This window comes from Cydia strobilella, chromosome 3 (assembly GCF_947568885.1).
Source record: "Cydia strobilella chromosome 3, ilCydStro3.1, whole genome shotgun sequence".
Lineage (NCBI taxonomy): Eukaryota > Metazoa > Arthropoda > Insecta > Lepidoptera > Tortricidae > Cydia > Cydia strobilella.
Genome location: NC_086043.1, coordinates 13,312,493 through 13,325,971, shown reverse-complemented (window position 1 = coordinate 13,325,971; position 13,479 = coordinate 13,312,493). Strand labels below are relative to the sequence as shown.

General features: G+C 39.1%; 1 protein-coding gene across 10 annotated transcripts in view; it reads left to right on the top strand.

Annotated features, from left to right (window-relative positions):
• Window positions 1–13,479, top strand: part of LOC134755896 (alpha-catulin) — a 131,088-nt gene that overhangs the window by 92,943 nt on the left and 24,666 nt on the right. For 6 of the 10 annotated variants that reach the window (XM_063692550.1, XM_063692552.1, XM_063692551.1 and 3 more), the window contains exons 3-6: window positions 740–882; window positions 2,040–2,270; window positions 8,066–8,203; window positions 11,421–11,456. In XM_063692550.1, coding sequence (XP_063548620.1) covers window positions 740–882; window positions 2,040–2,270; window positions 8,066–8,203; window positions 11,421–11,456 — 548 coding nt within the window. The remainder of the gene's footprint in view (window positions 1–739; window positions 883–2,039; window positions 2,271–8,065; window positions 8,204–11,420; window positions 11,457–13,479) is intronic. The other 4 variants (XM_063692547.1, XM_063692555.1, XM_063692553.1 and 1 more) reach the window with 3 other exon arrangements.

Below are 13,479 nucleotides of genomic sequence, written 5' to 3'. Positions count from 1 at the left end.
TTTGAATAATACTACTTTAGTGTCCTTGCAGACTGACAAACTATGTACAATTCTTGTCCATAATTGTATTAGTCAAAGTAAATATTAACGTAGTTGTCGGGTCCATTGTTTTCCAGACTCGTTAAGGGCCCTGAGCAATTAATATCTGTAAATTTAATATGAGGCGCTGCGGGCGCAATGATTCAGCGTCTGTAAACTATTTTAGCATAATTGGGCTTTGCCTCGCGGCTGAAGGCGCTTTCATGTTACTTGCACAAGCACTAGCGAGTCCAGTTAATAGACGAACCATTACTAAATGGTTTTAGTTAGTTTACATGCTGTTTACATACAAAAATAATAATCTTTAAATTATTAATGAAAACTAAAATTTATTTTGGCGACATTACAGTTTTCTGTGGTGTCACTTCTTCCGCTCTAGAATTCGGGATATTCCCACGGAACCGCCGAAATTCACACACACTCTTCCGTCTTAGCAAGTCAAGGCTGAATTATTATTTACGAAAACGGGACTTAATCATTTTAGAATTACCTACCCCCGATGTTTCGAGGACGGCTTTGTCCCCGTTGTCTGTCCGTGGTGGTGGTGGTCCGAGATGTGGTGTGGTGGTGCTGGTGTCCATGGTCTCCGAGATACGCGGACAATCCGTCCTCCAAACGTCCCGTCCCGTTTCCGTAAATAATAATATGTAAAAATCGTGCAAGTTTCTGAATGACAATAACAATGTGTGTTTGTCTTAAGGTCGTGCGATCGAGCGGGTGTGTGCGGGCGCGGACGGCGCAGGCATGGTGTCGGCGGCGCGGGCGCTGCTGGCGGCGGTAACGCGCGTGCTGCTGCTCGCCGACATGGTGGTCGTGCGACAGCTGCTGCTAGCGAAGGACAAGGTGACTACCTAATGTAGATAGCCAGGATCAGGATCGGCGCAGGCGTGGTCCAGCGCGGGCGCTACATGCTGGCAGCGGTCATGGCGTGATGATCGGACTGTAGTAGGTACTAGGCAAAGCTGCTACACTAAGCATAAGTACAATGACTCGTTTTGAAATCTCTATCAATCGTAAATCATCTTCTACGAAAATAAGGTAAACAATTGAATGACATCTCAAAATGAGTTACTTATCGCCCTGTAAGTTTAGGGCGACAGAATAAGAAAGCGACTAATACTCGTTGTTCGGGACAACTTGGGTATAAAATCGGCGATGTGAGTACTGACATCGCGATTAGGGAAATGAATTAGAGATTCACTAGATATGAAATAGTAAAGATATGTGACTTCCCACGGGTAAAGGTACCTAATTATGGCGGTTGGCGCTTACGCTATTATTAACGCCGCTCTAATTAATAATGGATGGCGCTTACGTCGCCCGTCGCCGTCGCCGTCGCCATAAGGTACCTTTTGCCGTGGAACGTCACATATCTTTGAATAGAATAGAATAAAATAGAATATAATATTTTTTATTCGTAAACACACAGACAATAGACATAATTTAAAGAACATAGTGAAAATAAAGTGTCACGAAATGGCCCCATCTCAGCATGCTGCTGGCGACTTCCAGCGCTGATCTTCCGATGAGACCATCAGGTGAGAATCACGGACAAAAAGAAAGCAACATAAAAGAAAGAGACATAAAATATGGCGAAAAATAAAATTACACATCGTTTACACAAACTAATACAAAAAGAGATACAATATGACGACATAAGAACATAACATGAGTACTGACATGTACTGGTCCGGTCGGACCATATCGGGCGCGATATATTGCTATTTCATATCTAGTGAATCTCTAATTAATTTCCCGAATCGGGCCGTGAATGTTTTAAAATAAGTTTAGAGAAATTACATATTTTCACTCTTCTTAATGTTAGTCTCTTTTTGCACTACATTATCATCTTGTTTTACTAGCTTAATTTAATTAACTTGGAAAACTTTCATTCTACTGACAGGTGTTAATATACATTCTACATTAGTATAGCTGACGTAGTAGTATATAATCTAAGGTGTTATGAGCATCAGCAGGCATTCGAGATGCCGTAGCCTAAGATCCTTTATCGATACCGGCAGGTGGCGCGCTCGCTGGACCGCCTCGAGTCCGTGTCCAACTTCGCGGAGTTCGTGCGCGCCTTCACCGAGTTCGGCGGCGGCATGGTGGAGCTGGCCAGGCTGACGGCGGAGCGGAGAGCGGACCTGAGAGACGAGCGGCGGAGAGCACAGGTCGCCGCCGCGAGGAACGTGCTGGAACGATCTACGCTTATGCTACTTACCTCATCCAAAGTAAGCTAGCGACACTAGCTTAGGTAGTAGATATCTTACAAATATTTAGTAAAGTGCTGGTGCTATATTATTCTTTACGACAGGCAACGTCACAGCTAGTTGAGCTGAATTTATGCGGCAAAAACGACGTCACTAAATTTATGTATGTATAATATCCATCCTACAAAAATTTTTAACCGCTCGCTTCTTATAGCCGTAATCAACTACAGACAGGTTGAAAGCTGTCTCCAATATCGTTAAGGATCTAAGTACTCAATTAAAGCTTGGATGCAGAGGAATCGCTGCGCAGCAACAAAGGATTTAGAGCGATGGCACGCCATAAATTTCAAACGTGGTGTTTGTCCCGTGGGTCCAGTAAATTAGCACTGTCGGTCGCTGTTCGCCCCATCAATTATTTAGGTGCCCTGCCCCGAGGTATCGTGACCACACCTTGTTGTTTCTCCTAGATTTATTGAAACTCGATAAAAGAAATGTCTGCGAATTGTAGGCGATTCGCGGAAACGATGGCAATTAATCAACGTCGGATTCAATGACACGGGAGTTTTCACGCAGCCCTAATAAATTAATTGTTTCAAAAATTATTCAGATTAGGCTTTTAATATTTATGACTACTATTTGATGAAATATGACAGGCATAGGCAGTTAATTTTGAAATACCTAAGATACAAGTATTAAGCTACTTAGTTTAGGTATTGATGTAAAATATGTTAGATCCAATTACAATTTTTGCTTACAAGATGATTGTTTTAATTTTGGATCGCAGGCATCATTATTTGCACACAAATTGATTTACTAAGAAACTAAAGCAATTAAAACTTAAGTACTCTGTTTTTATTTTTATAAATGTTATTCAGAGCTGAGCTTAGCCGCCCAGGTATTAAATAAATGCAATTAGTGTTAAAAGTATTTTTTTTAATTTATTTAGTAGCTTGCACAAAGCGTCCGTGACCGCAGGCGCGGTATGAGAACTATCATTACGTTTAAGCGCCGAGATTTATCCATGGCCGACGTAATGGCACTTTTATTGCACTGGAAATTAAGAAATGAAATAGCTTTAAACGCTCCGTAGTGAGCCGCTACGGGCATTGTACGAAGTGACAGCCGTGTAAGTGCTCGCTCTCGAAAAACAAACATGAATAGGCTGAATCACGAGTTTCGTTGAATGTTCGTTGCATTTTTTTATAGCATGTAGTAATTCAGGTGTTTCGATTTTCGACGGTTACTGGTAAATAAAGATTAAACAATATTACAAGCGTAATACAATTAGGCAGCGTGTTGCGTGTTTCGAAAATCGAATGTATTAAAGTATTAAAATTAGTAATCTGTCATCACAAATTATTTTTCACTTTTTTGGTAAACAATTACCTACTTTTTTAAGGATTTTAAGAGATTGCCTGCACTGTTTTACTAAATCCCTTATTATCTAATTGTTTTTTACCTATCAAAACTTTATCTGACGACACAAAAAAAAACTTGTTATTAGTTGTAGATTGCTAAAGTAGGTAATAGTACATTTCGATGCTAGTGCGGAAAGTATGTCATTACCTCACGAGTACCGAGATATGCGGCTCGTGGCAAGACTCGGGACGAGTGAAGAATGACATTTCCGCACGTGTATCGAACGACGTTTTTTAATACAGTTGCGAAAAAATAAGAAAAACAACAAGTAAGGCATTCGAAACTTTTATATTATTAATTCTGTGACATCATTGACATTGACATTATGAAGGGGTGTTTTTTTAGCTGGGTGTTATTATTAACAACCCACTTCAATTAAAGTTTTTTTTAAATGCATGTTCTATAAGACAGAAACAATTGTAAATATAAAACATTGTACTATTATTACCCAAATATCTTAAATTACGATTATTTGTGTATCGTACATTTATAAAAACAATATCGAATGTTGCCTTTGGAAACTTAAAGCAGAAAGAAAAAACGCCTCTTCTTTGACAGGCGTTCCGTTCCATTCAGACAACTTATTAAGAACGGTTTTTCAATATTCAATATTAAAAAAAATAGACGTGTTATAATGATGAAGAGGTAAGTAATAAAATATAAAATATGTATACAAATAAAATATAAAATATGTATTCTTACATTAATAGTAGGTTTTTATGTTGATTACGACGTTAAAAGGAAACTAATATTAACACTCATCAATGAGTAGTCATGAATTGGAACAAGAATAAATTAAAAAAAATTGGAAAAGTAAAAAGCACTAGTTCGCCAAAACCAACTTTCCGCACGCTAAAAAGCTACGTAAAGTAGCACTTTTTGAACAACTGTATTAAAAAAATCATTTTAGCTGATGCTGATTCAACTATTAGTTATAGGATGGTATAGGTAACAAATACATTTTTGACTTCTCATGCTCGTAAAGTTCGACTTTAAGTCGTGTGTAGACGACATAAAGTTGCATATTATGTTCTAGAGCATAAAGTAAAATCATCTATTACGACCCTTATACACTTAGCAATAAAGTCCAAAATCTGCCATACAAACTGTCAGCCCTGCCCGCTCCCGACCGGCGTGCCCCGCGCCTCCGACCGGCCCGAGTACAATTTTCTTTAGTCTTGAATAAATACGGTAATAGTACATTATGATTCAAGTGTGCTACGTTGGTCATTACACACGAGACGCTATTGTGCGCACGAGCTGTAAGCGAGCTCACAATAAGAAAGCCGATGCGTGTAATGACCAATGCACACGCGTTTCATACGACGTTTTTCAACACACTTGCGAGGAAAAAAACAAAGCTTATAAATTAGATATTTTTTTTGTCAAAACAGTAAAAGTACAATTTTCAAAATGGTGACTTACAGTTTTAACATCGAATAATTGCACAAAAGCGTGCTGGGCCTGTAGGCACTTATTCGCCAGTTCATTGAAGTAAGCTACGAACACGTTTTCCAAGAAAGACTGGGCGTTTTTGCTGATTACAATACAATCATTTAATCTATAAATTATCTTTAGTGAGATAAAACCTCTTTGAACTAACATTTGAAACCTAATAGTTGGTTAAAAAAAATGTATTACTCGACCAAATTAAGAAGGCTCCGTTGCCATGCATATTATTTAGCGATCAGTTACCTTCTTAACTCAGTCGGATAATATAATGAAAAAGCACAAGTGTTATCATCATCATCATCATCATCATCATGTCAGCCGATAGACGTCCACTGCTGGACATAGGCCTCCCCCAAGGCTCGCCACTCCGACCGATCCTGTGCCGCTCGCAACCACCGAATTCCCGCGACCTTCACCAGGTCGTCGTTCCATCTCGTTGGAGGCCTACCGGTAGTTCGTCTTCCGGTACGCGGACGCCACTCCAGAACCTTCCGGCCCCACCGGCCATCAGTTCTGCGAGCAATGTGCCCCGCCCACTGCCACTTAAGGTTTGCAATTCTGCGAGCTATGTCGGTGACCCTAGTTCTACTGCGGATATCATCATTTCTGACTCTATCACGCAGAGAAACCCCGAGCATAGCTCTCTCCATTGCCCTTTACGTGACCTTGAGCCTTCTTATGAGGCCCATCGTTAGCGCCCACGTCTCAGATCCGTATGTCATCACAAGTGTTATAATATACTGAAAAAGCACGCGTGTTTAATATCTAGGATTATGAGCCAAAAATCAGGGGAATAAAAACGTCGTTTTGAGCAAGTGTGTTTAAAGTTAACCTAAAATATTTATGTATGTATAAGTCCATTTTTATCCTCGACTATATTGGTCCTCGTTGTGCTCGGACCAAAAAATTGCCTCGGATAAAAATGGATCGCTTTATGCCCTTGTTGTTGTACAATCTGCTATATCGCGGGTTCCATTTCCTCAATAGTGGATAATTTGCGATGTGTAGAGGTCGACTAGCACCTTGAAGCCGCTCATAACGCCGCTATGGCCGGAGCTATCGTATAATAAAAATAGCGTGGCCCATATTTCAAGCGCAGGGCCCTATTTCTCAAATACGGTTAGCTTCGGCGGTGACCTGTTAGAGTGCGCTGAGGATCGTCGGCCGCAAATGACCTCTTACTGCTTCATCCTCTTATCTTTGTTTTAAACATGTGCAAAAGCGACCTTGTTGTTTCTGAATTAGAGCTCATATTCTGAAACGATGCTATAGAGATACGAGGTTGCGGTAGTAAGTAGTCAAATGCCTGCAATCTGTCAACGTTTCCGGGCGGCCGTGTCGTATGTACGCTCGATGGTTCCCCGTTTTCACATGACATATTTTAGCGGCAGTCGTCTTGCGCTTCTTTTGCGATATTTCTTGGGAACATCTGTTCGAAGCTGGAAAATACGGAATTGAGCAACGCTGAAAACATAAATTTGTAAAAATCAACCAACGGGTATAGCATATAAATCTCACGGGACTTGTCGGAAGCTTGGATAAAGTCACATGAATGATTTTACCAAGATATTGACTTTAAATTAGGTCTACAGATTGTTGTTTATAATGACAACAGTATATATGTAAACAGATTGTTTCATGCACCTTCCTAGAGAATAAAAGTGAATTGCTTTTGGTTTGTAAGTAGCAGTAAGTATTAAACCATTCAAGACTACTGCTACGCCGCGTCGCTGTAGCGATTGTTATAATAGTGGCCATACTCGTGCCGTGCGTAGTGTATTGTATAATATGTGTCGTTACGGGACCAACGCCAACGGGTGAAAGTTATCTTACATCGTCCTGTTGTTCCAACTGTTTGAGATTACCCGCCTCTATCTTCATAGCGTTCCTTAAAATAATGGACTTAAGACTAGGATAATAAATAAGAAATTAAAGTTTCCGTCTTAATCTGAACTTATCTAACTTTCGACTATTAAGTGACTGGGCACGCCGACGGACTGCTCACCCGTAGCGACGTCAAGGACCGAAACGAAGAGATCGCGGACTTGGATAAATAATAATAATAATTAAGCCCTTTTATTTCCTTAATAAAATTTGAACGAGTAAAGTGCATGCAATTTTATAAATGGTAATTTTTAATAATACTAAAAACAATTTCAACATAAACAATAATAACATTTTTATCAAGGACCTCTTCATAGAGTAAAAACCTCCATTTTTCTCCACATAGATCTGTCATTCGCTTCGTCCAATTTTTTCCTGCTGCTTTCAAAATCTCATCAAGCCATCTCTCCGCAGGTTTGCCTCTGGGTCCGTGCCTACAGGTCCCTTCCATGAAGTTATCTTTTTGGCCCACCTGTCCTTGTTCATACGGGAAATATGACAGGCCCACTTCCACTTTAATCTTTTGCTGTGCTCTAGAGCATCAATCAACTTTGTTGTTTTTCTTATGTATGTGCTTCTCATTCCGTGTCTCAATTTTAGATTTAGAATGCTCCGTTCCATGGCTCTATGGGTTGTAAACATTTTATTTCTGGTTTGTTGAAAATCCAAGTTTGGGATGCATAGGTAAGCGAAGGTAAGATGCAGGAATTTTTTCTTTAATTTACGAGTAATAGAAGTATTCGACTTAAGAATTTCTTTAAAGCTCCAAAATTTAATCCAAGCCATTTTTACACGTCTCATTAACTCATCATTTCTTGTTCACAGAAATGGTGTCTTGATTTTTTTAATGACACTTAATTGTTTGCCAAGATATGTGTACTCTTGGACATATTCTAATGAGTAATATTTAAGACACTGTTAATGTGTATTGGTGACTTTTTGCTGTTTGTCATAATTTTAGTTTTAGTTGTATTTAGTAGGTACTAGGCCAATTCCACCTTAACGAACGCCTCTAGTTCCGCCTGTAGTCTGATAATTACCGCAACTAATGCTTTTCACAGACTTGCCTTAGGCACCCCGGAAGTGCCAGCGCGCGGGAGAACCGCGACACCGTGTTCTGCCAGATGCGGCGCGCCATGGACCTCATCCACTACGTGGTGCGCGACGGGCTACCCGGCCACGACGACCACTCGCAGGAGGTTGGTACACGGCTCAGGTACAACCGTGACACAATGTTCTGCCAGATGCGGCGCGTGTTGGACCTCATCCACTACGTGGTGTGCGACTGGCTACGTCGACCACTCGCAGGAGGTTGGTACACGGCAAAGGTACAACCGTGACACAATGTTCTGTCAGATGCGGCGCGCCATGGACCTCATCCACTACGTGGTGTGCGACGGGCTACCCGGCCACGAAGACCACTCGCAGGAGGTTGGTACACGGCTCAGGTACAACCGTGACACAGTGTTCTGCCAGATGCGGCGCGTGTTGGACCTCATCCATTATTTGATTCGCGACGGGCTGCCTGCCGGCCACAAGGACCACTCACAGGAGGGTTTGATGGGTATAATCATGCAATAAGCCATATAAGTACAGCTATTTTAAAAACTGTAAAAACTGTAATAGAAACTTCGTAAACAGTTGGCATTGTGTTCCCAAACTTGTTCAGAGCTATTTAATTCACCAAAATTCATTAAATTGATAAATAAAAAACCGGCCAAGTGCGAATCGGACTCGCGTTCCAAGGGTTCCGTACATTACACAATTTAAACAATGTATTTTTTATGTGAAACGTGAGTGAAATATCTTTAAAAAACCCGTAGGGGTCGGATCAAAAACTAAGTAATTTAGTCCTACTCACGCTTGACTGCTCATTTCTAATAGGTTTTCCTGTGATCTAGGTAAAGATCTATTTTGTGGATTTTTTTCAAAACTTTAGACCCAGTAGTTTCGGAGATAAAGGGGGAATGGTAATTTTTTGCCTATTTTCTTGAATAACTTCTAAACTGTTTATCCCAAAATTATATAAAATATATATTTGAGATTCTCACAATGACCTCTTTTATTTGATATATAACACGATATAGTTTGAAAAACTTTATTTTTTAATTTTCTCATTTACCCCCCAAAAGTGGCCCCCATGTTTAAAATTCATTTGTTTACGTTACATGTTTGTCTTTGGATCCCAAACTTACATATGTATACCAAATTTCAACTTAACAGTAGTTTCGGAGAAAATAGGCTGTGACAGACAGACAGACAGGCGCACGAGTGATCCTATAAGGGTTCCGTTTTTTCCTTTTGAGGTACGGGACCCTAAAAATTTGTAATTAATGAAAAATATATTTGTTAGCCAGATCATTTTTCAAAACATATTCAAAACATATTATAAGTGCTTCATTGGGGTAGTTTTCGCATCGTTTAATTGTATATTTAATTCTGAATAAATTTAGGATTATATTGATGAATATAAGAATATAACAATTCATTTAGAGTATTTCAGACTTTATAGTCGGTCTTCCTTTCTTGTTGCCTGAAAGAGCTAGACAACAACATAGAGCGTAACGAATTAAAGTTTGCAGTATTTTACCATTTATGTAGTTAGAAAAGTCAAGAAATTTAAGCCATAAGCGACAGCTAACCCAACTTGTAATATTACCGAGCTGCATACTTATACACTAACAAGCACTAAGAGATAATCAGCCATAAACTTACTACGTGTTTATTTTGCAGTATTAGATATCGCGCTGTAGCTACGAGTGGAAACAAAAACATTATTTCAGCTGCGCTTCCTACGTAAACTTTGTAAACTGCATCACTCAGTTAACATAACATGCCTTAATTTTTCCCTTAATGTTATATGGAATTCAATATAAACAATCAGAGCCCGATGCTTGTGCCATAGGGCGCATAATAGTTTCCAGCCGAGCCGGCTTGTTGCCCGCCGTGTATTGCCTATTACGACGGCAGAATGCTCGATAAACATCTAGCACCAAAGAGAATGCGTATGACGCCATTGATATGTGCTCGAGTCACGTTTGTTAAAGGAAGTTTCATATTTTACGAAGGTTTTATGCAAATTTTGTTTCTCCTTTATCCTCTGTAATGGCTACGAGCTTATTTTTATGTGATACGTGAAATATTGATATTTTGAAACGTATTATACGTGTAGCGATTTACCTTCAGTTACGGCGCAATAATAATTTTTTGATAGTTTTTTTGGGATTTCCGTAACTTTATTAATAATACTTAACATTAATTATTTCTACTTTTTTTACTCAATGAGATATAAGAACAGTAAATTATTTTTTTGTTACATACAGCAATCGTTTTCCAATATTACATAATATGCAATGAATTTATATTAAGGAGCTGATTATACTTAAGTACTAAATAATTACCTTCACTTATGGATGAAATAACTAGTATACCTAATTATTGATTGGCTTCATAAAAACAACCTAAAATATTACAATATCAAATGTATCCTCATATAGTATATATACCTAGCTATCCATCATAAGGCATATAAGCTCAGTTTAACCACCCACGTTCTAGAAGGAACAATTCTAAACCACTAGAACAAGAATTTTATTACCTATACAAACTAGAACTATTTATTGTATATTTCCTACACTGTCAGTGTGCCAGAGCGTTTATCGGGAAAGTTGGGTCCTGTCGCGTCGTTGTGCTCTTACATATACAGATTTACCATTCACGGCGAAAACTGGTATCTGCTTTCATTTCCCTAGTAAGTATTTTAGAACCGAATGTATAATCATAGATAATCCATAATATACATAATTAAGTATTTGAGTAAATATGGCAGTATCACTTTAGTTTGCCATAGGTATTTAATAAAGAGATCTCATTATGGGGAAAAATAATGTACTTTTCATTATTATTTAATGGTTTTGTTTACCGACCTAAGGAAGTAAGTGTTTTGAAAATGCAGTTCATTTGCAGTTCATCCCAAACCCTATTTTACAATATGTGACGTAAGGTTACTTATCAACTTATGTTGTCAGTCTTAAAATGCTCTCCATTTAGGAAAATAATAACTAGATAAAAAACCGGTAGCATTATCAAATCCCGTAAACTTTTACGCAAAACATTCCCTGAAATGGTCAACACATTTGTTGCGGGTGCTAAATTCAGTTTTATTTGCTCGTATGTATTAACGCGCGCTCCTGAAATTTTTAGAGCGTAACTCTAAATGTATGCTGACGCAACGGCCGTTCGGCCCACAATCCATTGCAGTAAAATCCCAAATTATATTACAACTTACACAGAGCCAATATCAAAACAGCTGTCTGATTTTATTATGGTATTGAAGACCGTATATGAACAAAATTTTGAGGCAATGTATGTGTCTTAAATTTCTTTTTTTTTCTTGCCGCCCTGTTGAATGGATAGTGGACCTTGAATACGTCTAAAAAGGAAAACCCGCAGGTAAAGCAAATTAATATCTCCACTTTATTGATTTTTTTAGTAAATAATATTACAGTAACACAACTCACAATGTTAACACTTATTATACCACGTCTTCTAGTTCTTAAAAGTCAACAAAGTATGTTATTTTTTAACTATTTAAAAATGTTAGAAGACTGGGTCGAATTAGACATTTATATTTCATTGTGAACATCTACAACATAGCATCACATCGCATGTAACCATTAGTCACACAGTACCCAGATCCCAGATAGATATTTCACCTTAGGTACCTAAAGCTATCATGCATATGATATTGTGTAACATGAACACGACTCGACGATAATATCTCCTATCCCATGGTAGCAATAACAGCTGCTACTGCAAACTGTATACGTTCAATATCAATACATAGACCACAGATCACCTACCAACTTATGAAGCATGTAAATCGATTCGCGGTCACAGTATAAGAACGCGACGGCTTGTGTCACTTTGCGTCCATGTTTACGTGTATATAGTCTGCATCTTCTCAAATGATTTTTACGCCTAAGACGGTCAGAGATTAGGGTCTTAAACGTAAAAATCATTTGAGAATATTCATACTATACATGAGTAGAGTTAGACCAAGCTAACTTGTCAGCGATTTTGCTAGCCCAGACTGTGCAAGTGTTATTTTAAACGTCGTATCGTCGTCGTCGCATGAGGTTTAAATAACACTTGCAAAGTCAGGGCTATCAAAATCGCTGTCAGCTTAGCTTGGTCTTACTCTACAAGTCGTAAACATGGACAATTGCAAATATGAATAAAAAACCGGCCAAGTGCGAGTCGGACTCACACACGAAGGGTTCCGTACCATTAACTATAAAAACGGTCACCCATCCAAGTACTGACCCCGCCCGACGTTGCTTAACTTCGGTCAAAAATCACGTTTGTTGTATGGGAGCCCCACTTAAATCTCTATTTTATTCTGTTTTTAGTATTTTTTGTTATAGCGGCAACCGAAATACATCAACTGTGAAAATTTCAGCTGTCTAGCTATCACAGATCACGAGATACAACCTGGTGACAGACGGACAGACGGACAGACAGACGGACAGAGGAGTCTTAGTAATAGGGTCCCGTTTTTACCCTTTGGGTACGGAACCCTAAAAATTACTTCAAGGAATAACATGGACTTTTTTGTAGTAAGTAAGTATAGTACCTATATAATATTTTACAAGTAAGGTTGCACTTATTGTGACCACGAGTCTTCGTAAACGCTTCGTACTTCCCAATTCGAACAATGCTTTTAAGATGTCACAGCAAAACGATACGACATTTCTTTAAACAAAAATGACACTTTTTGACACTGACAGATCGGTCGGTACCGTATATATCGCTGTGACATCTTATAGGCATTGTTCGAATGGGGCCGATAGTCCGGAGTCTGTGGTAGGTAGTCTGCATATACTCGTAGCACAAGCTAAAGAGGCTTCCGCGAAACACGGCCGGAAGAGCTCCGTATAGTCCGTATACCGGTATGCCGCAACTCGCCTGCGACCAGCGCACTTCGTTTATCAATAAAGAAGACTAATCTCTTCCCTTTTTCATTGCATGCTTTCACTCATTCATTCACTCGTCTTCTAGTCGTTTCAGGATTACTACGGCGGTTTAATAGGTCATATATATTTTAAGTGGAGTAAAAATGGTACCTACGTACCTAAGAATTTATAAAGATATGTCCAGGTTTATCCAGCTTTACACGTGGAAATGTACCTGCCGGTATGTACCTAAAGCGTAGGGTTTGGTTATGCTTAAAATACTTTAAACGGGTGTACGATGTCAGCACGCTAGTACACGAATAGGACCATTAATCGGGAAGTGGCTTTTACCGTCGATAAAACAAAAGGTGCGTTTAAATAAGAAAATATCAATAAATGACAGGCCTGGTTCAAACGGCGGGCGGCTAATGATGCGATAGAGATCAATGCTATCACGATCGGCACCCAAACTTGGATGTTATTCCGATTGTTCACCTAAGCCTGGCGTGTCAACCACTCAG